Genomic DNA, 23,078 nt, shown 5'->3' on the forward strand with positions numbered 1-23,078 from the left:
GACAACATATGTGTCCACACCAACAACCAAGGTATCCACACCAACAACCAAGGTTTCAACACCAACAACCAAAGTGTCCACACCAGTCACAACATCTGTATCCACACCAACAACCAAGGTCTCAACACCAACAACAAAAGTGTCCACACCAGTGACAACATCTGTGTCCACACCAACGACCAAGGTGTCAACACCAACGACCAAGGTGTCAACACCAACAACCAAGGTGTCCACACCAGTCACTACATCTGTGTCTACACCAACAACCAAGGTGTCTACACCAGCCACAACGTCCGTGTCTACACCAACAACCAAGGTGTCAACACCAACAACCAAGGTCTCAACACCAACAACCAAGGTGTCTACCCCAGTGACAACATCTGTGTCCACACCAACGACCAAGGTGTCAACACCAACAACCAAGGTCTCAACACCAACAACAAAGATCTCTACCCCAGTCACAACATCTGTGTCCACACCAACAACTAAGGTGTCCACACCAACAACCAAGGTCTCAACACCAACAACCAAGGTGTCTACCCCAGTCACAACATCTGTGTCCACACCGACAACCAAGGTCTCAACACCAACAACAAAGGTCTCAACACCAACAACCAAGGTCTCAACACCAGTCACAACATCTGTATCTACACCAACAACCAAGGTCTCAACACCAACAACAAAAGTGTCCACACCAGTGACAACATCTGTGTCCACACCAACGACCAAGGTGTCAACACCAACGACCAAGGTGTCAACACCAACAACCAAGGTATCAACACCAACAACCAAGGTCTCAACACCAACAACCAAGGTCTCAACACCAACAACCAAGGTCTCTACCCCAGTAACAACATCTGTGTCCACACCAACAACCAAGGTGTCAACACCAACAACAAAGGTATCAACACCAACAACCAAGGTGTCTACACCAGTGACAACATCTGTGTCCACACCAACAACTAAGGTTTCAACACCAACGACCAAGGTGTCAACACCAACAACCAAGGTATCTACCCCAGTGACAACATATGTGTCCACACCAACAACCAAGGTATCCACACCAACAACCAAGGTTTCAACACCAACAACCAAAGTGTCCACACCAGTCACAACATCTGTATCCACACCAACAACCAAGGTCTCAACACCAACAACAAAAGTGTCCACACCAGTGACAACATCTGTGTCCACACCAACGACCAAGGTGTCAACACCAACGACCAAGGTGTCAACACCAACAACCAAGGTATCAACACCAACAACCAAGGTCTCTACCCCAGTAACAACATCTGTGTCCACACCAACAACCAAGGTGTCAACACCAACAACAAAGGTATCAACACCAACAACCAAGGTGTCAACACCAGTGACAACATCTGTGTCAACACCAACAACCAAGGTGTCAACGCCAACAACCAAGATTTCGACACCAGTGACAACATCTGTGTCCACACCAACAACCAAGGTGTCAACGCCAACAACAAAAGTTTCCACACCAGTCACAACATCTGTGTCAACACCAACAACTAAGGTGTCAACACCAACAACTAAGGTGTCAACGCCAACAACAAAAGTGTCCACACCTGTCACAACATCTGTGTCAACACCAACAACCAAGGTGTCCACACCAACAACCAAGGTCTCGACACCAGTCACAACATCTGTGTCAACACCAACGACCAAGGTGTCTACCCCAACAACCAAAGTGTCTACTCCGACAACCAAAGTCTCGACACCAGTAACCACATCTGTGTCAACACCAACAACCAAGTTGTCAACACCAACAACAAAAGTGTCCACACCAGTCACGACATCTCTGTCGACACCAACAACCAAGGTGTCAACACCGACAACAAAGGTGTCAACCCCTACAACCAAGGTCTCTACCCCTATAACAACATCTGTATCAACACCAACGACCAAGATATCAACACCAACATCGTAAGTGATGTTTCATGTTACGGTTCACCTTCCCCAGTGTGTCAAGATAATTTAGTTGAAATGAAAATGTCCTGTCACTAATCGTGCGCTTAAATTAACGCAATGCGTCTTATTTCATTTAGCACATATCGATGTCAAGATCTTTTATTTCTCTGTTGTAATATGCAAAATTTGGCTACTTCCTATGCTTTGCCGGCTAAAACATTTGATTGAGAGTCAACTCGCTCATAAGGAGATATTTTTATGCGTCGTTTTAATTCAACATGTCTAATAAACCGAATGCTTCTTTTCGATCATTCAGACAGTTTATGGACATTCTGAATATTTTTTTTTCTTAGTAGTGCGCTCCCTGTAGGTGGGTTATCCTATTTTCGAGTAATTAAACATTCAATTGGATAATCTTTGACACTTTCACACTAAAAAGGTAAACTCCTGAAATAGAAAAACAGAAAATTCGTTTCTTTCTGTGTCTATGTATGTAAGGAAAGGCTAAGCAAGGTAAGATAAAACAAGACAAGGTACTGAGGGGAGATAAGTTGTAATGAGGTGAGGTGGAATTGTAATACAACTTTAACGTAATCTAATGTAATGCTCTTTCAGCGTAACGAAATCTTCATTTGTATACGTCAGTCAACCATCCATTCAAGAATCATTTTCTACCTTCATCCCCTCATCTCTTAGAACCAGCATTCTACTCACCACGACTTCAAGGTCGATTGGCTGGCCAAGGTATAACAACAAATCATAACAACAACACCTTATAATTTATTTGTATTGGTTTCCAATAACAATATCGATACTTTCCTGTTTTAGTATGATGACGAGGAAATCGACACCAACTACTAAGGTTTCTACTCCTGTCACAACATCAGTATCAACACCAACAACCAAGGTGTCAACACCAACAACAAAGGTCTCGACACCAGTCACAACATCTGTATCCACACCAACAACCAAGGTGTCTACCCCAACAACGAAAGTGTCTACTCCCACAACCAAAGTGTCAACACCAGTCACGACATCTTTGTCCACACCAACAACTAAGGTTTCAACACCAACAACCAAGGTTTCAACACCAGTGACATCATCTGTGTCCACACCAACAACCAAGGTATCAACACCAACGACCAAGGTGTCTACCCCAACAACCAAAGTGTCTACTCCGACAACCAAAGTGTCGACACCAGTGACCACATCTGTGTCCACACCTACAACCAAGGTATCAACACCAACAACCAAGGTCTCGACACCAGTCACAACATCTGTATCCACACCAACAACCAAGGTGTCAACACCAACAACCAAAGTGTCTACTCCCACAACCAAAGTGTCGACACCAGTTGGGACAACCAAGGTGTCAACACCAACAACTAAGGTTTCAACACCAACAACCAAGATCTCAACACCAACAACCAAGGTTTCGACACCAGTCACGACATCTGTGTCCACACCAACAACCAAGGTGTCCACACCAACAACTAAGGTTTCAACACCAACAACCAAGGTTTCGACACCAGTCACGACATCTGTGTCTACACCAACAACCAAGGTGTCCACACCAACAACAAAAGTGTCCACACCAGTGACAACATCTGTGTCAACACCAACTACCAAGGTGTCTACACCAGTGACAACATCTGTATCAACACCAACAACTAAGGTTTCAACACCAGTGACAACATCTGTGTCCACACCAACAACTAAGGTGTCTACTCCAACAACCAAAGTGTCAACACCAACAACCAAGGTGTCAACACCAGTGACAACATCTGTGTCTACACCAACAACGAAGGTGTCAACACCAACGACCAAGCTGTCTACCCCAACAACCAAAGTGTCTACTCCGACAACCAAAGTCTCGACACCAGTAACCACATCTGTGTCCACACCAACAACCAAGGTCTCTACACCAACAAGCAAGGTGTCAACACCAACAACCAAGGTCTCGACACCAGTCACAACATCTGTATCCACACCAACAACCAAGGTGTCTACCCCGACAACCAAAGTGTCTACACCAGTGACCACATCTGTGTCAACACCAACAACTAAGGTTTCAACACCAACAACCAAGGTCTCAACACCAACAACCAAGGTTTCGACACCAGTCACGACATCTGTGTCCACACCAACAACCAAGGTGTCCACACCAACAACTAAGGTTTCAACACCAACAACCAAGGTTTCGACACCAGTCACAACATCTGTGTCCACACCAACAACCAAGGTGTCCACACCAACAACAAAAGTGTCCACACCAGTGACAACATCTGTGTCAACACCAACTACCAAGGTGTCTACACCAGTGACAACATCTGTATCAACACCAACAACTAAGGTTTCAACACCAACAACTAAGGTTTCAACACCAGTGACAACATCTGTGTCCACACCAACAACTAAGGTGTCTACTCCAACAACCAAAGTGTCTACTCCGACAACCAAAGTGTCAACACCAGTGACCACATCTGTGTCCACACCAACAACCAAGGTCTCTACACCAACAACCAAGGTGTCAACACCAACAACCAAGGTCTCAACACCAGTGACAACATCCGTGTCCACACCAACAACCAAGGTCTCTACCCCAACAACCAAGGTGTCCACACCAACAACAAAGGTTTCTACCCCAGTGACAACATCTGTGTCCACACCAACAACCAAGGTGTCAACACCAACAACAAAAGTGTCCACACCAGTGACAACATCTGTGTCAACACCAACAACTAAGGTTTCAACACCAGTGACAACATCTGTGTCCACACCAACAACTAAGGTGTCTACCCCAACAACCAAGGTGTCAACACCAACAACCAAGGTATCAACACCAGTGACAACATCTGTGTCAACACCAACAACCAAGGTGTCAACACCAACAACCAAGGTCTCTACCCCAACAACCAAGGTGTCCACACCAACAACAAAGGTTTCTACCCCAGTGACAACATCTGTGTCCACACCAACAACCAAGGTGTCAACACCAACAACCAAGGTCTCAACACCAGTGACAACATCCGTGTCCACACCAACAACCAAGGTCTCTACCCCAACAACCAAGGTGTCCACACCAACAACAAAGGTTTCTACCCCAGTGACAACATCTGTATCCACACCAACAACCAAGGTCTCAACACCAGTTACAACATCTGTGTCCACACCAACAACCAAGGTCTCTACCCCAACAACAAAGGTGTCCACACCAACAACAATAATACATAGGTAAGACATATTTTGATCTGGCAAGCTCTTGCTGCCCTTTTCGAACTCTAGAACTACTGATACTAATGGTTAAGGGCTACATGTGCAGAGCAAATAAAAATATTGTTTTAATTGTCGAAATGCATTTACGGGGAAATTAGACACTACTTTTTTTTCAGTAAACTAAATTTATACTCATGTTTTTGAACCGAACCCTCAGTATACACCCCGCCCCTTCCACAGATTGACGGATCAGAAATTGCAATAAATTTTTCGAATTTTGAAAAAGGGAGCGGGCACAACGAATTTGGGTACCAATGTGGGAAGTTTGATGTTGAAGTCAATGAGTTAAACCAACTATCTTAACTCCTACCAGATGCTGTACCTCCAAGTTAGTTTTCTAATCAAAATAGTGATGGAGCGAAAACATTGATATTATCGTATTGGCATGAACAATTTATCTTTAAACTTTTTTCAGCATCAAGACACAAACGCCTGGTGGTTCGTCACACATCCAGGTCTCCACGGCGATAACCAAGTCTAAAGTATCACTCCCATCCACATTCATTTCAACTCCTGGTTTACCGACAGCACACCCTCCATCGACCAAGGTGTCAACACCAGTGACGACATCTGTGTCAACACCAACAACCAAGGTTTCAACACCAACAACCAAGGTGTCCACACCAGTCACAACATCTGTGTCCACACCAACAACCAAGGTGTCCACACCAACAACCAAGGTGTCTACACCAGTCACAACGTCCGTGTCTACACCAACAACCAAGGTCTCCACACCAACAACTAAGGTGTCTACCCCAGTGACAACATCTGTGTCCACACCAACAACCAAGGTTTCCACACCAACAACAAAGGTCTCAACACCAACAACAAAGGTGTCTACCCCAGTGACAACATCTGTGTCCACACCAACAACCAAGGTGTCAACACCAACAACTAAGGTGTCTACACCAACAACCAAGGTTTCTACACCAGTAACGACATCTGTGACCACACCAACAACCAAGGTGTCCACACCAACAACTAAGGTTTCAACACCAACAACCAAGGTTTCGACACCAGTGACAACATCTGTGTCCACACCAACAACCAAGGTCTCCACACCAACAACCAAGGTCTCAACACCAACAACTAAGGTGTCTACCCCAGTGACAACATCTGTGTCCACACCAACAACCAAGGTTTCCACACCAACAACCAAGGTCTCAACACCAACAACTAAGGTGTCTACCCCAGTGACAACATCTGTGTCCACACCAACAACCAAGGTTTCCACACCAACAACAAAGGTCTCAACACCAACAACAAAGGTGTCTACCCCAGTGACAACATCTGTGTCCACACCAACAACCAAGGTGTCAACACCAACAACTAAGGTGTCTACACCAACAACCAAGGTTTCTACACCAGTAACGACATCTGTGACCACACCAACAACCAAGGTGTCCACACCAACAACTAAGGTTTCAACACCAACAACCAAGGTTTCGACACCAGTGACAACATCTGTGTCCACACCAACAACCAAGGTCTCCACACCAACAACCAAGGTCTCAACACCAACAACTAAGGTGTCTACCCCAGTGACAACATCTGTGTCCACACCAACAACCAAGGTTTCCACACCAACAACCAAGGTCTCAACACCAACAACTAAGGTGTCTACCCCAGTGACAACATCTGTGTCCACACCAACAACCAAGGTTTCCACACCAACAACAAAGGTCTCAACACCAACAACAAAGGTGTCTACCCCAGTGACAACATCTTTGTCCACACCAACAACGAAGGTGTCAACACCAACAACTAAGGTGTCAACACCAACGACCAAGGTGTCAACACCAGTCACAACATCTGTATCTACACCAACAACCAAGGTATCTACACCAACAACCAAGGTGTCTACACCAACAACCAAGGTGTCTACACCAGTGACAACATCAGTTTCCACACCAACAACCAAGATTTCAATAGCAACAACGTAAGTCTTGGGTGGGATTTGGCTTTTTTTCTCCGACAAAGTACATAGTTTTCCTTATAATTTTTGCGTTGCTTTGACTTATTCTAACGTAGTGTCTTTCAAAGTATATTGAGCTTAGTTGCCGTTGGTTTTACGCACCATTACGATCATCAGACTTACCTCACATTCCACCTAGCGCTATTTAGCGTCTTTGTTTACATGCATTTTGCTCCGATTATTTGCTCAACTTTTCACTGTGTTTTCGCTTTACGTAAAACCTTATATAAAGCACTGTTTAGGCCAAAAGACAAATCCGCCATTTTTCTGAATTTAAAGTTTTTCTCGTTATAAAATTGACGTCTAGTAGTCTAAAACTATTTTATTCATGTTTTCGGAAGATAATATTTAATCATCCGTTTTTGATATGCTACTGTTTTGTTTTATTCATCGGTAACCGATTTAAATTTATTTAATATATGGACAGACCAGTATTTTAAAACTTTTCAATATAATTCCCAAAATAACCGATGCTTTTTCTTTAAACTTGCGGAGAAACATGACTTATACTAAGGCATGATGGGGATTACAGTTGCATGTCTAAACTGACCAGGCAAATGTTTTTTGGCCGCGTACTCCATTTTGTGCAGATACACCTTTGTTGTCTTCAGCCCATGAAAGCTTTAGTGGTTGTATTCATGTGTACGCAAAGGACAGGGGTATATATTATTTTGATTTGACATGACCAAGGAGTGCATTCGTACAATTATTATTTAGATTTACAATCCTTTTGAAATTCAATGTCTTCGCTTAAAAATCGAGAAAAAAGCAATTCTGTGCTTCCTCGATTTAGAGGAGCTTAGGGGACCCTACAATAAATTTACTCACCAAGTTCTGTCCCTATCCTTTAATACAATATCGATAATAAAGTGGTTTTAGCGCGTTTTCTATCCCGAGAAAAAAAAAAACTTGCATGCTCAATAATGAAAACCCTCTAATTATTCATGTTGTGGACCTGGGAGACATTTGCACGTGCAGAGACGTATTTCGCTATTGTTATGCAGTAAACTGGTAAAGACATCTTGAAATTAGTTTGCTGCATAACAATTATTAAATATTATCCTCCGAAAACATGAATGAAATCGGACGAGGCTTTAGACTACTAGATGTTAATTATATAACGAGTAAACTAATAAAAATAATATGAAGAATTACTAACCAGCCACCTTAAATGGTAGTACATAGGAGTTGTAATGCCAAATATAGATGTTTTGAGTGCCGTTTTTCCTAATAACCAACTATGCACTTGTACCTAATTCTATACCTGTAAAAGTCTAGTTTCTAATCCCAATGTGCGCGCTGGATATAGTGCGAGACCCGGTTTCAGGCGAACCGTTCGCGATTGCCAACGAGGTAATGAAGAATTCGCAGGTTTTTGCATTTTTCATTTAAAACTCTAATGGATTCTCGCTGGTATGCGTGTGGAATTTCTCCAAACCGAGGCTCACGCCGTTTGTATACTTGTGGTGCTCCTTTTAGCGCCAGGCCTCCCCTCCCCCCTCCAGGGGAAAATAAGACATAAGCACCCCCATTATGCCGCTCCCTTGGTGTGACCAAACGCAAGGCTTTTAGAACCCGCAAATTGTTTATTTTTATTTTTTGAACAATGACGCGTATGGGACTATTTGTTGGAAGTGTTCGTGTAAATGTTTTTTTTTTTCGATGTTTAACCTGATTTTTTTTAATTTCAATACTTGTAATACAAACATGACAGTTGTTTATATAGAGCGGAAGTCTGCATTTCGAAATAAGCGCCCTCTTTACAACCTTTTTCGGTGATAACTATTATTAATTGTGGTTACATTTTTGGTGAGAAACACTTTTTGAGAAACATTTGCTTTGGGTGAGATATAATTATTATTACTGAGACACTTAGCCGGCCAATTACGTTTGCATCTTCAGTCAGAAGCCTGAATTGAACTTTTTTAACTGCTACCTGGAATGTACCCCTGTATTTTCAGCGTAAAGAAAGGATAAGGAAAACGTTTCTTTTTTCGTAATGGTATTTTAAGTAACGATTTATCAACCCGGTGCGCTCTTATTTTCAAGTAGTTAAACCCTCCAGTGAACTACGTTTTACGCTACCACACTATAGAAGTACACTTTGCAAATAACATGGAATTAATTAGTTTCTAACTCGTTTACGGTATAAGCATAAGCAAGGCAAGATAAGGTGAGCAGGAGTAAAGTGAAATGAGTTAGGATAAGGTGAAGTTTTCATTAACATTAAGGTGTGGTTTTCATTAACCTGTTAAATAAAGTGTGATAGTCAAAGTGTGGTAGTAAAGAAAACACAAAGGAAAGCAATTGTATTAGATAGCATAAAGTGTAAATACGCTAAGTGTAGTTCACGGGTTAATGATAATCGCTTAAGAAAATGCAACATAATGTAAGGTAATGTAATCTAATGTAATGCTCTTTCAGCGTAACGAAATCTTCATTTGTATACGTGAGTCAACCATCCATTCAAGAATCATTTTCTACATTCATCCCCTCATCTCTAAGAACCAGCATTCTACTCACCACGACTTCAAGGTCGATTGGCTGGCCAAGGTATAACATCAAAACTTATAAGATATATTTGTATTCGTTTCAAGTATCATGATTAATACTTTTCTGTTTCAGTATGATGACCAGGAGATCAACACCAACGACCAAGGTCTCTACTCCAGTCACAACATCTGTGTCCACACCAACAACCAAGGTCTCAACACCAACAACAAAGATCTCTACCCCAGTCACAACATCTCTGTCCACACCAACAACTAAGGTGTCCACACCAACAACCAAGGTCTCAACACCAACAACCAAGGTGTCTACCCCAGTCACAACATCTGTGTCCACACCGACAACCAAGGTCTCAACACCAACAACAAAGGTCTCAACACCAACAACCAAGGTCTCAACACCAGTCACAACATCTGTATCTACACCAACAACCAAGGTCTCAACACCAACAACAAAAGTGTCTACACCAGTGACAACATCTGTGTCCACACCAACGACCAAGGTGTCAACACCAACGACCAAGGTGTCAACACCAACAACCAAGGTATCAACACCAACAACCAAGGTCTCAACACCAACAACCAAGGTCTCAACACCAGTCACAACATCTGTGTCCACACCAACAACCAAGGTCTCAACACCAACAACCAAGGTTTCGACACCAGTGACAACATCTGTGTCCGCACCAACGACCAAGGTGTCAACACCAACAACCAAGGTATCAACACCAACAACAAAAGTGTCCACACCGGTCACAACATCTGTATCCACACCAACGACTAAGGTGTCCACACCAACAACCAAGGTCTCAACACCAACAACCAAGGTGTCTACCCCAGTCACAACATCTGTGTCCACACCAACGACCAAGGTGTCAACACCAACAACCAAGGTCTCAACACCAACAACAAAGATCTCTACCCCAGTCACAACATCTGTGTCCACACCAACAACCAAGGTCTCAACACCAACAACCAAGGTTTCGACACCAGTGACAACATCTGTGTCCACACCAACGACCAAGGTGTCAACACCAACAACCAAGGTCTCAACACCAACAACAAAGATCTCTACCCCAGTCACAACATCTGTGTCCACACCAACAACTAAGGTGTCCACACCAACAACCAAGGTCTCAACACCAACAACCAAGGTGTCTACCCCAGTCACAACATCTGTGTCCACACCGACAACCAAGGTCTCAACACCAACAACAAAGGTCTCAACACCAACAACCAAGGTCTCAACACCAGTCACAACATCTGTATCTACACCAACAACCAAGGTCTCAACACCAACAACAAAAGTGTCCACACCAGTGACAACATCTGTGTCCACACCAACGACCAAGGTGTCAACACCAACAACCAAGGTCTCAACACCAACAACCAAGGTCTCTACCCCAGTAACAACATCTGTGTCCACACCAACAACCAAGGTGTCAACACCAACAACAAAGGTATCAACACCAACAACCAAGGTGTCAACACCAGTCACAACATCTGTGTCAACACCAACAACCAAGGTGTCAACGCCAACAACCAAGGTCTCCACACCAACAACCAAGGTCTCAAGACCAACAACAAAGATCTCTACCCCAGTGACAACATCTGTGTCCACACCAACAACAAAGGTGTCCACCCCAACAACAAAGGTCTCAACACCAACAACCAAGGTTTCGACACCAGTGACAACATCTGTGTCAACACCAACAACCAAGGTTTCCACACCAACAACTAAGGTTTCAACACCAGTGACAACATCTGTGTCCACACCAACAACTAAGGTTTCAACACCAACAACTAAGGTGTCAACACCAACAACAAAAGTGTCCACACCAGTCACAACATCTGTATCCACACCAACAACCAAGGTTTCTACACCAACAACCAAGGTCTCAACACCAACAACCAAGGTCTCTACCCCAGTGACAACATCTGTGTCCACACCAACAACCAAAGTGTCAACACCAACAACCAAGGTGTCCACACCAACAACAAAGGTTTCTACCCCAGTCACAACATCTGTATCTACACCAACAACTAAGGTGTCCACACCAACAACCAAGGTCTCTACCCCAGTGACAACATCTGTGTCCACACCAACAACCAAAGTGTCAACACCAACAACCAAGGTGTCCACACCAACAACAAAGGTTTCTACCCCAGTCACAACATCTGTATCTACACCAACAACCAAGGTTTCAACACCAACAACAAAAGTGTCCACACCAGTCACAACATCTGTGTCCACACCAACGACCAAGGTGTCCACACCAACAACCAAGCTGTCTACCCCGGTGACAACATCAGTTTCAACACCAACAACCACTTTAACAAGCATTCCCACAACATCTGTCGTCACCACTTCTTTCACAACAACAAGCATCACACCTTCATCGGCGTACACAAGTATACCAACTCCGTCACAATGTAAGTATCATCACTTAATAACTTATTCATGATTATAAGTATGATTGAAATGAATAGAGACAAGCATTGAGAGCAATTAGCAATTACCTTAATATAGGATTGGCAAAATTAATGTGTTATATTTTGAATAATGAACTTTATTTTGGCCATTTTGAATAATGAAGATTAGCTTGTGCTTTTGCAATAGTGTTGGGGTGCTTTTACTGTATGATGGATTGGATTTCACAGTGATTCATATGGATTTTTCCAGCAGTAAAGGATAACTCACATTTAAGGGATCCAGAGTATTTATAAAGGATAACTCACATTTAAGGGATCCAGAGTATTTATAAAGGAGGGAAAGGGGACAAGATCTCTGTTCTTTGCTGTTCAGATAGTTTAGAATCACTGACTTGCTGCTTCTAACCTTACACTTTCGCTTTCTTCTTGATTTTAGCTATTTGTCCGGTTTGCGTATATGTGAATAGCAACAATGTCACCGAGTATTACAAGGTAAAACATGAAATGAGGTTTGAACTTGTCACATCGATCGATTGAAAATACATTTATAAAAGTTATTTTAGTTTTTGTTACAGACTGTACGATTACTCAAACTTGAAATCACATAAAGTAAACCAGCTAGATCCTTCGCATATAACCCATTTTACAGAAGGCTTTGTCTTTTTTTACACTTGACGCATGAAGAAGAATTATCGACACGTTGTCTTGTTACACCCTCGTGTTAGTTCAAGCGTGTAATTACCCCTCTAAACTTGTCCTATTTCCCCACTTTTAGATTGGAGATAAATGGACTGATGGACCATGTAAGAACATGAGTTGCGAGGCGGTGTCTAACCCTTGCTATCCAACAAACACGACCGCTCAGATCAAGTCAAACAGCATCATCTGCCCAGCCTGTCCAGAGGTAAGCTACACTAGGCCACTAAGGACTCGTTACGACACGATACAGGCAACGTCAGGGGAGGTACTCCGGCTCCCGGGGCGTAGGAAGTCATCACACGATAGGGGTCAAACAAGTAAAAGGTTTTAGAAACAATCGGCCTTAGGGGCGCCGAAGCTACAATTGGCATAACACAAAAGAGGTAAAAACAGCAAGGGTTTCTAGTGGCAATATGTACAACCAGCGATATGTTAGACTAGTTAGAGATTTGCGAAGGCTCAGTTTGGAGCAGGTCAGAAGTTCGTCAGAGGCAGGGTAAGAATTGGTCCACTGTTATCATTATAAACTAATGTTTTTCGTTTCTTGCAGGGTTACGATCGCTTGAATGCGACAAGCGATGTGTGCTGCGGTGAATGTGGTACGTACAAATTCCCACTTTTAACCTTGCTTGTAAAGCCGCCGCGCGAATACGGGTCTTGATTATTGATTATTGACGTTGTGTACTGTCTCTTTTCCTTGCCCTAAACATGTCAGCTGTTAACAGTTACGACAGGTACTCCCCTGCAGTAACGGCCAGACTCTATTGTCTCGTTGGATCTCACGTTTCACTCGAGGGAGGGCGGGCATCACTGTAGTGTAATAGCCTTCACCAGTTGTACCAGTTCTCCCAATCACTCAGTGTGTGATGGCTTTTGATTTGCTCAGTTCCAGTGATTGGCCCAACAACCATACCACCCAAATGTGAACGCCAGGAGTTCGGAGCCAAGCAAATCAAAATTGGCGCGTGCTACTCCAACCAGACGTACCTGCACACAGGTTGTGGCGGTTATTGCGACTCCTCTGCCACTGCGACGCATGGTGTATCGCTCACACTTGACCACAAGTGTACATGCTGCAGTGCGGCCAAGGTGACGCGCTTCAACGTCTACATGGTGTGTCCAGACAAGTCCAAGAACTTCGAGACCATGTTCCCCGTGATCGACAGTTGCACATGTCATTCTATCTCGTGCTCCAAAGACATCACAGATAATGGATTGGTCGAAGTGAGCGAGAGCTCAGGCGAAGCAGTCCTCAAGCGACGACGACGACGACGATGAACATGAGGGTCCTTTAGATTAAATGGGAATCGTTTAGGGAGGGGAATCCAAATAAACAAGGCTATATCGTAAATTATTGAAATTCCGGTCCATTCAGTGGCCGAGATCAATCTAGAGCCAGTATTTTGAGAATTTTATTGTGGGATGAATAAATAAAGTCTCAGAACAGAACGGTTTATTGAATTTCTATGCAAATCCTCCATCTATGCTTTAACCTACAACTGGACTGTTTACCTCAAAATCAAACGTCACGTGACATATTATAAATCCACGTGTTGCTTCGCAAGTGGTCTACTGTGCCATACCTGATATTCTACAATCGCGGGGAAAATTACCGTCAACGCCCTTTTTTTCAAGGCCACCTCCCATCATGAGCTCAAATGAGCCCCTCCCTCCTCCCTCTCAAGAGTACAAGGGATTCTTGCTAGCACCACCTCTCGTACTCACCCAGTCACGTGACTAGCAGCCATCACCTTCATCGGTTGTTCGTTTCCTTAATGGAGGAACTCCACAGGGTACGAAATCAGGATGTGTTCTCTTTTCCATCATGGTGAACACATATGTAGATGATTTGACAATCCTGGAGATAATCCGAAGGAACTCGCCATCTTACATGAAAAATATGGTGAACGACATTCACAGGATTTACTTTCAGTAACAACATGGATTTAAAGCCGGTCAAGTGTAAGTCGATGTCGATTGACTCTCTTGATTACAATAGTTATACATATCCCCCCACTGCACCAGTGGTGTCCCCATTGAACGTCTCAAGTCCTTTTAGCTACTTAGTGTTTACATTTCTGAGGACCTGTCATGGGGGTCCACTGCGACCATGTTATCAAGAAAGCCAACCGTCGTTTATATGCATTAAGAACGCTAAAGAAATGTGGTGTACCCGTAGAAGATATGGTAACTGTTTACTGCTCATTAATTCGATCCGTCATTGAATATGCTTCAGCTTATTTTCAAATATTCCTTGTTACTTCAATGAAGCTCTAGAAAAGATCCAGAGGAGAGCTCTCAAGATCATTCTGCCCGGTAGCCAATATCAAGATGCTCTACGGCTGTTTGGCCTCCCGAGCTTAGAGCCCCGTAGGCATCTTGCATGCGAAGCTTTCATGGAATTCTTGAATTTCAAAAATCCGCTATATCATGTAGCAGATAGCAGAAGATTTGAAACAGCGAACTAACACATGGCTTTAAGAAATGCAATACTCAACGTTTTCTCTGAATTTGTCATTGTAAAATATTTGTCTTGTTTAACTAAGTAAGTACTCATTGCGCTTAGCCTGTAATTCAGCTCTCACGCTGCTAAAGGTTAAATAAACAAATCTATCCAACACACCAAATCTCGTGACTAGCCCCTATACAAACCCAGTAACGTGACTACGACCGAAGTATCAACACTATCAAAATAAGGTTTATTTACAAACAGAGAAACCTATTATAAAAAGAAAGTCCCGATGTCCTTGATAAAAATGGTACCTCTACCTGAAGACGTCAGAATAAATGCGTTTTCACACGGGGATCAGTTGCCACCTTCTACTTCTGTACTTGTTAGTATAAATCAGTGTTCACACAGGAAGGTTCACACCAACTACATGGCTAAGGCGTATGAAGAAATGAATTTTTCAAACGAGTTGATAACGCTCACGATCTCCATACTAAAAAATTGGGCTGATTTCCTGATCCTGGCCTCGCAGTTTTTGCAGATGGTTCCGTCGATGAGAGGACGTCAGTGGGGCCTGGAAAATAAGATCCACGCAGTTTGTTTCGGTCGACAACAAGGCAAAGGAAACGTTAGTGAACTACTTCGCAAAATCATCCAGCATAGGATAAAACACCACAGCATTACCGAGCCAAATAGTAAAGATGTGTTTTCCTAAAACGACTTGCACCGTTTGGACGAGACTGCAGTCAAATTAAGAAGAGGGTCCCGGGTGTTATTTTACCTTGCAACACTGAGTCTCCATGAGCATCCGCGATGTCTCTCTTGACGACGTATGCTGAGCCAGGTCTTGAATATGCCGCCTAGAGGGCGACACAGTGTGACGCAAATTAGTAAAACTATAGTTTTTCAAAGCCCCAACCATCACGTTACTTGTGAACGGGGGGTGTACTTGAACCCCAAGCAACTAAATACTCTATGCCACAGAGATCCTTATTTGCGACTAGTTAACTCAAAAAGGCACAACTCGAAAGAAGGATTTATTAGAAGAGCTCTATTTTTGTGTTTGGTACATGACCAATTTACAGACACTTGAGAAACAGCGAGTAAAAAAATGTTTTCAAGCTTTTGATAATGGCATGACGATTTTGATAATGGAATTGTTTGAAAGCACTCACCAGTTTAGTGTGTGAACCAGGCCTGTTGCTTACTCCTTTGTTATACTTACTAGTATCGAGCCTGAACCAGGCCTGTTACTTACTCCTTTGTTATACTTACTAGTTTAGAGTATGAACCAGGCCTGTTGCTTACTCCTTTGTTATACTTAGTAGTTTAGAGTATGAACCAGGTCTGTTGCTTACTCCTTTGTTATACTTACTAGTTTAGAGTATGAACCAGGCCTGTTGCTTACTCCTTTGTTATACTTACTAGTTTAGAGTATGAACCAGGCCTGTTGATTACTTCTTTGTTATACTTACTAGTTTAGAGTATGAACCAGGCCTGTTGATTACTTCTTTGTTATACTTACTAGTTTAGAGTATGAACCAGGCCTGTTGATTACTTCTTTGTTATACTTACTAGTTTAGAGTCTGAATCAGACCTGTTGATTACTCCTTTGTTATACTTACTAGTTTAGAGTATGAACCAGGCCTGTTGCTAACACTTTTGTTATACTTACTAGTTTAGAGTATGAACCAGGCCTGTTGCTAACACTTTTGTTATACTTACTAGTTTAGAGTATGAACCAGGCCTGTTGCTTACTCCTTTGTTATACTTACTAGTTTAGAGTATGAACCAGGCCTGTTGCTTACTCCTTTGTTATACTTACTAGTTTAGAGTATGAACCAGGCCTGTTGCTTACTCCTTTGTTATACTTACTAGTTTAGAGTATGAACCAGGCCTGTTGCTCACTCCTTTGTTATATTACTAGTTAAGAGTCTGAACCAGGCCTGTTGCTTACTCCTTTGTTATACTTACTAGTTTAGAGCCTGAACCAGGCCTGTTGCTTACTCCTGCAGAGGGACATTTTTCTTCTGGAGTCAGCTGAAACAAAAGATCATTAGATTTATTTTCCATGTGATTAGCCATAAAGAGCCATCCCTTAATTCATCTGAAATAGAGCATATTATCAGGTATGCTCACTGTAATAATCACCACTTTACTTATTAAATTTGTTCAGTCCTAGGTGCTTGTTTGCAAGCAGCACATACTGAATTATGTATTCATTTTAGAGGAGGTCTTGGGCATTCTCTTTAGGTACATAGGGGAGGCAGCCAGTATCCACCACAGCCCCTGGTATTACTCCAAAGCCCTGGATCACATGACCCCTAAGACCACCCCAATGCCCTGGGATTATATTCAACCCTAGTATTACTCCAAAGCCCTGGGATCACATGGCCCCTAAGACCACCCCAAAGCCCTGGGATCACATGACCCCTAAGACCACCCCAAAGCCCTGGGATCACATGGCCCCTACGACCACCCCAAAGCCCTGGGATCACATGGCCCCTAAGACCACCCTAAAGCCCTGGGATCACATGGCCCCTAAGACCACCCCAAAGCCCTGGGATCACATGACCCCTAAGACCACCCTAAAGCCCTGGGATCACATGGCCCCTAAGACCACCCCAAAGCCCTGAGATCACATGGCCCCTAAGACCACCCCAAAGCCCTGGGATCACATGACCCCTAAGGCCACCCCAATGACTGCACGGATGTGGTAATTACATTTTACCTTTCTAATAATACCCTTGTCAATAAGATCTTGCTTTGTTGTTCTTCTACAGCCACGAGCTATAAAAATGCAAGTAGAGAGGAAAGTGAGAGGAAATGCAAGTAGAGAGGAAAGTGAGAGGAAATGCAAGTAGAGAGGAAAGTGAGAGGAAATGCAGGTAGAGAGGAAAGTGAGAGGAAATGCAAGTAGAGAGGAAAGTGAGAGGAAATGCAAGTAGAGAGGAAAGTGAGAGGAAATGCAGGTAGAGAGGAAAGTGAGAGGAAATGCAAGTAGAGAGGAAAGTGAGAGGAAATGCAGGTAGAGAGGAAAGTGAGAGGAAATGCAGGTAGAGAGGAAAGTGAGAGGAAATGCAAGTAGAGAGGAAAGTAAGAGGAAATGCAAGTAGAGAGGAAAGTGAGAGGAAATGCAAGTAGAGAGGAAAGTGAGAGGAAATGCAAGTAGAGAGGAAAGTGAGAGGAAATGCAAGTAGAGAGGAAAGTGAGAGGAAATGCAGGTAGAGAGGAAAGTGAGTAGAAATGCAGGTAGAGAGGAAAGTGAGAGGAAATGCAAGTAGAGAGGAAAGTGAGAGGAAATGCAAGTAGAGAGGAAAGTGAGAGGAAATGCAAGTAGAGAGGAAAGTGAGAGGAAATGCAAGTAGAGAGGAAAGTGAGAGGAAATGCAAGTAGAGAGGAAAGTGAGAGGAAATGCAAGTAGAGAGGAAAGTGAGAGGAAATGCAAGTAGAGAGGAAAGTGAGAGCAAATGCAGGTAGAGAAAAAAGGGGTGTGGAGATTTTGGATTTGGGTCTAACAGGCACATATCAAGAACTAGACTAAAGGGGTAGATCTGCCGAAATTAATAGAAACAATTGAGATATTTTGCATACAATACATACATCCTTTATCTCAAGTGGTTGGGATGGAGACCCTTGAACAGGCCAAATAAAGCAAAACAAACATTTTAAGGGGTTATTTGTATCCCCTACAATAAGTGTTTTGATTTTGTAAACACTCTGTTGACTGCAAAGCAAGTGTGTAAATCAGTCCTTGTTACCTGCAAAGTGAGACCATGTCTTATCAGATGCTGAAGCAAAGTCCTTAGGAGTCCTGAATGAAAATAGAAAGAAACGTTCACAAGATAGAGGGATGAAGTAAAGCTTGAAATAAGATCAGATACAGTACCTGTTTCTTTTTTAATTACGCTTCTGGTGCTATTTCTGGAATATGGGTATAACTGTATGTACTATTTATATATATCACTTGGTCAGTTTAGTCATGTCTTTATTTGAAATGCATAGCTTTATACTTTGTAATGATAATAATCCCATGATGGATGCATTTTTATAGAAGAATGGATTCAGACTAATTGAATTTCCCCCTGAATGATCAAAACTGATTGAATTTCCCATTCTAACCCCTTAGGATGTAAAATTTTGTCTTAGTAATATGCCTTAGAAGGTAAAATTTGTGTTAAGTGATACCCCTTAGGATGTAAAATTTTGTCTTAGTGATATCCCTTAGGATGTAAAATTTGTCTTAGTGATATCCCTTAGGATGTAAAAATTTTCTTAGTGATACCCCTTAGGATGTAAAATTTGTCTTAGTGCCCCTTAGGATGTAAAATTTTGTGTTAGTGATACCCCTTAGGATGTAAAATTTGTCTTAGTGATATCCCTTAGGGTGTAAAATTTGTCTTAGTGATATCCCTTAGGATGTAAAAATTTTCTTAGTGATACCCCTTAGGATGTAAAATTTGTCTTAGTGCCCCTTAGGATGTAAAATTTTGTCTTAGTGATATCCCTTAGGATGTAAAATTTTGTCTTAGTGATATCCCTTAGGATGTAAAATTTTTCCTAGTGATACCCCTTAGTGCCTTGCTTTAGGTACAGTACTGACAGAAAGTAATGCAACCGAAGACTGACAAATTACACCGAAAATTTGTCTATTGTTCTATCTAATCCGAAATTTCGGGTATCTTCGCCCAAAATTCGGCTTTAGTTTTTTCGGCAGTTTGCGCCATCCAAAATTTCAGCATCCGAAATTTCGGCAAAGTTAAGTTTTATTGTTTTCGACTTTCGTTTTAAATGAGCTCTTTTTCTGTACACTGTATTTTCTCAGGACTGACAGAGTTATCGAAGCTCTATGTTATTACGGCACAGACGACGCACGATCAGGGAACAATACATACGACGTCTATGTTCAATCGGTTCATGTCACGGCGCGTCATGTCGTGTCGTTCTAAACATCGACATGTTTCCTTTTCCCAAGAAGCATGATAAATTTTCAAGGGGGCTTATCACCTGGGTTCGGATTGCTTCTGATATGCATTTGATAAAAAAAAAATACAGTATGTGTCATTTTGCAATATGGTAAAATCTGCATTTCACCATACAGTAAACTCAATTTTCCAGTTTCCAGATAACCTTTTAACCTTAAAAGATTACACATATTAGTCTGTGGCTATAACCTGCTGATACTGACCTCCCTTCAGCATCAGAAACCTCTGGGTTCGCACCCTTCTCTAAAAGCAACATAATTATCTAAAGAAAAGAAAAATAAAGAAAAAAATAAACAAATCCATGACTTATTTAACAAGGATATTCAGCTTTTAACTTTAGTATATGACCACAAGTGAATAGGTGCAACAGGGGCATGCTCAATCAATGTGTCCTATGTTTGTCACTTAGGATGTTCACTGGCCTTAGAATGTCTTTTAAGACAGTAACAGAAAAGGAGCCAGGATTTCATTAAGGGGGTTGATAAGAGTAGTTGGTATCAGCTGATATAAAAAAATGTACAAATATTTCCAACTTGTAATAGCAATGAGTCTAGATTGGAAGTTTCATCAAGGATGGGACTGCTAAGAATTTAGAGTGGATGGCCTGTTAGGTAGTACAGATTCTAAACCAAAAGCATGCGGTCATTAGCATTGACAAGCATCAAACTTGAAGGTGTGCATTTCCTTTATCTGTGAAGTAGTTACCTTCCCATGTTCTTGGAAAGAGGCGGCATGTAAGGGAGTCCAGCCTGAGTTTTTATTTTGTGCATTGACATCTTAAAGACAATTAAACGTTACTGTAATGTCAAAAACATTCCATTAATGAAACTCTGATATATCAAGCTGTTCTCTTATTTTTCTGCACTAACTAATAAAAAAATTAAAGTTCAACAATGTAGAGGTTATAGTACCTGCACCCCCATCCAGGAGACTTTTCACAACATCAACAAAACCCCAAAAGCATGCTAAAATAAATATTGAAAAAATACTCTAGTTAGTAGTAGCTGGTAGTTGCTTTATAGGATGATAATACATACTTCAAAACAACACCTTGGGTAAAAATCAAATTATTTGCAATAATTCTAAAAAACAATATAACAAAAAAGACGTAGTGAATCTGTCTTACTCAAGATTCCTGTTAGTACTACAATATGAATCTTTAGAGTGACAAATCATGGGCTGCACTCCCTGCCTACATACAGTAAGGTACTGTGAGGGAGTTTGATTAGTTGATGTGCCAAGTAATCAAAATTTTGCAACACTAAGAGGAGAATGTTTTTGTTATCATTTTAATATGCTCTTGGCTGTACTGCATATTTATGGTAGTTGATGAAACTCACCAATGTATAATTGACTTTGCAACTTCTCATTAGCCCCTCCCTCAATTTGAACATTCTCTGTTAAAAACTGCTTCACCAGCTGTTCAGAAATCATAAAAATGTAGAAGTTTAGTATTTGTTTAGCACAAACAAACCATCACAAGCCATAATCAAAATGCATTTAGCATGCAACTGCACCATTTAATCTATTAGTACAGGACAGACTTCTCCATGGAGTTTTCATTCGTATGTAAGCAGGTGCATATCAATGTGCAGAGTGTGCATTTAACCCCTCTCCCCTCCACCCCTTTGCTTCCCAAAAATGGGTTATATCTTATTGAAGGATTGCCATGTAAGAGCCTATGGTACTATCTTGTTGCTACGAAACACTGTTGCTAAGAAAGGGAAAAGCGCTCAATTCATTAAATAGACTAAAATCGATGAGCGTCCTCCAACTTGATCCCGTGGCCCATTGGTTAGCACCTTTGACACACAAGCAAGCGCTCCAAGTTCAATCCCTGGTTGAGTCTTTTTTTTAAACTCCAGTTTCAATATTTTGTAGAAGAAAATTCAATTTTTATATGTTTTTAGAGAATAAAAATAGATGGCGAAAAAACAAGATGCTGGCCATTTCTGCGCAAGAAAAACATGTTAATTTTTAAAATTTAACAACAATTATGAATTTTGTTCACTCAAACCATTGACATTACCATTCCTAACAATTTAGTGCATGGTATTTTTTATTTTTGAAGAACAAAAAAGTTATTACCAAATATGTGGTTTTCGAAGAACATAAAAATTGTCAATTTCTCACGGTATCAAAATTTCGCAAATCGGATGCCTGGAGTTTTAGAAAATAGTATTGCTATAAAATTTCTGCAAAAAGATATGATGTTAGATTTGAACAGTAGCTTCCCCAACACATTTTTCTGTTCTAGGTCATGTGACCATGGGAGGGGTCAGATGACATCATCAGTTGTGTCATTTATGTCTAAAACACTTCTGTTGAAAGTTTCAAGAGATTTGACAAAAAACAGAAGCTTTCATCTAGTAAGGCCATGTAAGGCGTTTAGCTTAGTTTAACTCTCATCTCCGTTTGATCCAGGCTTTAGCTTATAATATAAGTCTAGTCACTGATGGTACCACGAGAGGAGACAAGACTTTCAAAATCACTGGCTGTCAAAAAGTTAGTTGTTTGTTTTGATAAAAACAAAACACAAATTCAAAACGGGCTACGTTCACAAAAAATCTGGATAAAAGGAATAATACTAACATTATCGTCTCCTTTCTGTGAGAGGGTTGAGAGAACAGGCCGGTCGGTGCTTAGCTCTCGCAAGTTGCCTTGTAACCTTCGACTCGTTTGTTCGTTGTCAAAACTTGCCGCCATTTTGAAATCTTGGAAACTCCGCCAGGGCCTGGAGCGAATACATTAAATCAAGAAATAGAAATTAAGCACTTAAACTTTACGATAGCAAAATTGTGATTATTTAAAAAGAAGAAAAATCG

The 23,078-nt window shown here is 41.8% G+C and overlaps 2 protein-coding genes across 51 annotated transcripts in view; one reads left to right on the forward strand and one right to left on the reverse strand.

Moving 5' to 3' along the window:
* Positions 1–14,268, forward strand: part of LOC5516164 (mucin-2) — a 45,731-nt gene extending 31,463 nt beyond the window's left edge. For 28 of the 50 annotated variants that reach the window (XM_048723457.1, XM_048723460.1, XM_048723473.1 and 25 more), the window contains 13 exons: positions 1,649–1,687; positions 1,928–1,944; positions 2,545–2,673; positions 2,758–4,828; positions 4,982–5,163; positions 5,621–7,144; positions 9,605–9,733; positions 9,806–9,992; positions 11,955–12,120; positions 12,557–12,612; positions 12,896–13,024; positions 13,370–13,418; positions 13,706–14,268. In XM_048723457.1, the coding sequence (XP_048579414.1) occupies positions 1,649–1,687; positions 1,928–1,944; positions 2,545–2,673; positions 2,758–4,828; positions 4,982–5,163; positions 5,621–7,144; positions 9,605–9,733; positions 9,806–9,992; positions 11,955–12,120; positions 12,557–12,612; positions 12,896–13,024; positions 13,370–13,418; positions 13,706–14,097 (5,070 nt within the window). In that variant the 3' untranslated portion in view covers positions 14,098–14,268. Of the gene's footprint in view, positions 1–1,648; positions 1,945–2,544; positions 2,674–2,757; positions 4,829–4,981; positions 5,164–5,620; positions 7,145–9,604; positions 9,734–9,805; positions 9,993–11,582; positions 12,121–12,556; positions 12,613–12,895; positions 13,025–13,369; positions 13,419–13,705 lie in introns of all 50 variants that reach the window. The other 22 variants (XM_048723503.1, XM_048723491.1, XM_048723492.1 and 19 more) reach the window with 14 other exon arrangements.
* Positions 14,269–15,499: 1,231 nt separating this feature from the next.
* Positions 15,500–23,007, reverse strand: LOC5516162 (protein phosphatase 1 regulatory subunit 16A). Its single transcript, XM_001636166.3, has 10 exons — positions 22,846–23,007; positions 21,594–21,672; positions 21,165–21,218; positions 20,959–21,029; positions 20,457–20,515; positions 19,030–19,082; positions 18,000–18,058; positions 17,243–17,308; positions 16,050–16,128; positions 15,500–15,842 (listed from the first exon to the last, which is right to left on the reverse strand). Exons 1-10 carry the CDS (start codon positions 22,957–22,959, stop codon positions 15,748–15,750), a joined length of 729 nt encoding a protein of 242 aa, XP_001636216.2. The 5' UTR covers positions 22,960–23,007; the 3' UTR covers positions 15,500–15,747.
* Positions 23,008–23,078: the final 71 nt, after the last annotated feature.

Source organism: Nematostella vectensis, chromosome 2 (genome assembly GCF_932526225.1).
Source record: "Nematostella vectensis chromosome 2, jaNemVect1.1, whole genome shotgun sequence".
Classification (NCBI taxonomy): Eukaryota; Metazoa; Cnidaria; class Anthozoa; order Actiniaria; family Edwardsiidae; genus Nematostella; species Nematostella vectensis.

Bases quoted from the DNA above. Each gene is read 5' to 3' on its own strand.
- LOC5516162 (XM_001636166.3), bottom strand. From the start codon at position 22,959: ATGGCGGCAAGTTTTGACAACGAACAAACGAGTCGAAGGTTACAAGGC. The intron at 18,059-19,029 runs GTAACAAGGACT...GCATTTTTATAG, and splicing joins GACATGGTCTCACTTTGCAG to CTCGTGGCTGTAGAAGAACA. The intron at 15,843-16,049 runs GTAAAATAACAC...CTTATTTTCCAG, and splicing joins TGGAGACTCAGTGTTGCAAG to GCCCCACTGACGTCCTCTCA.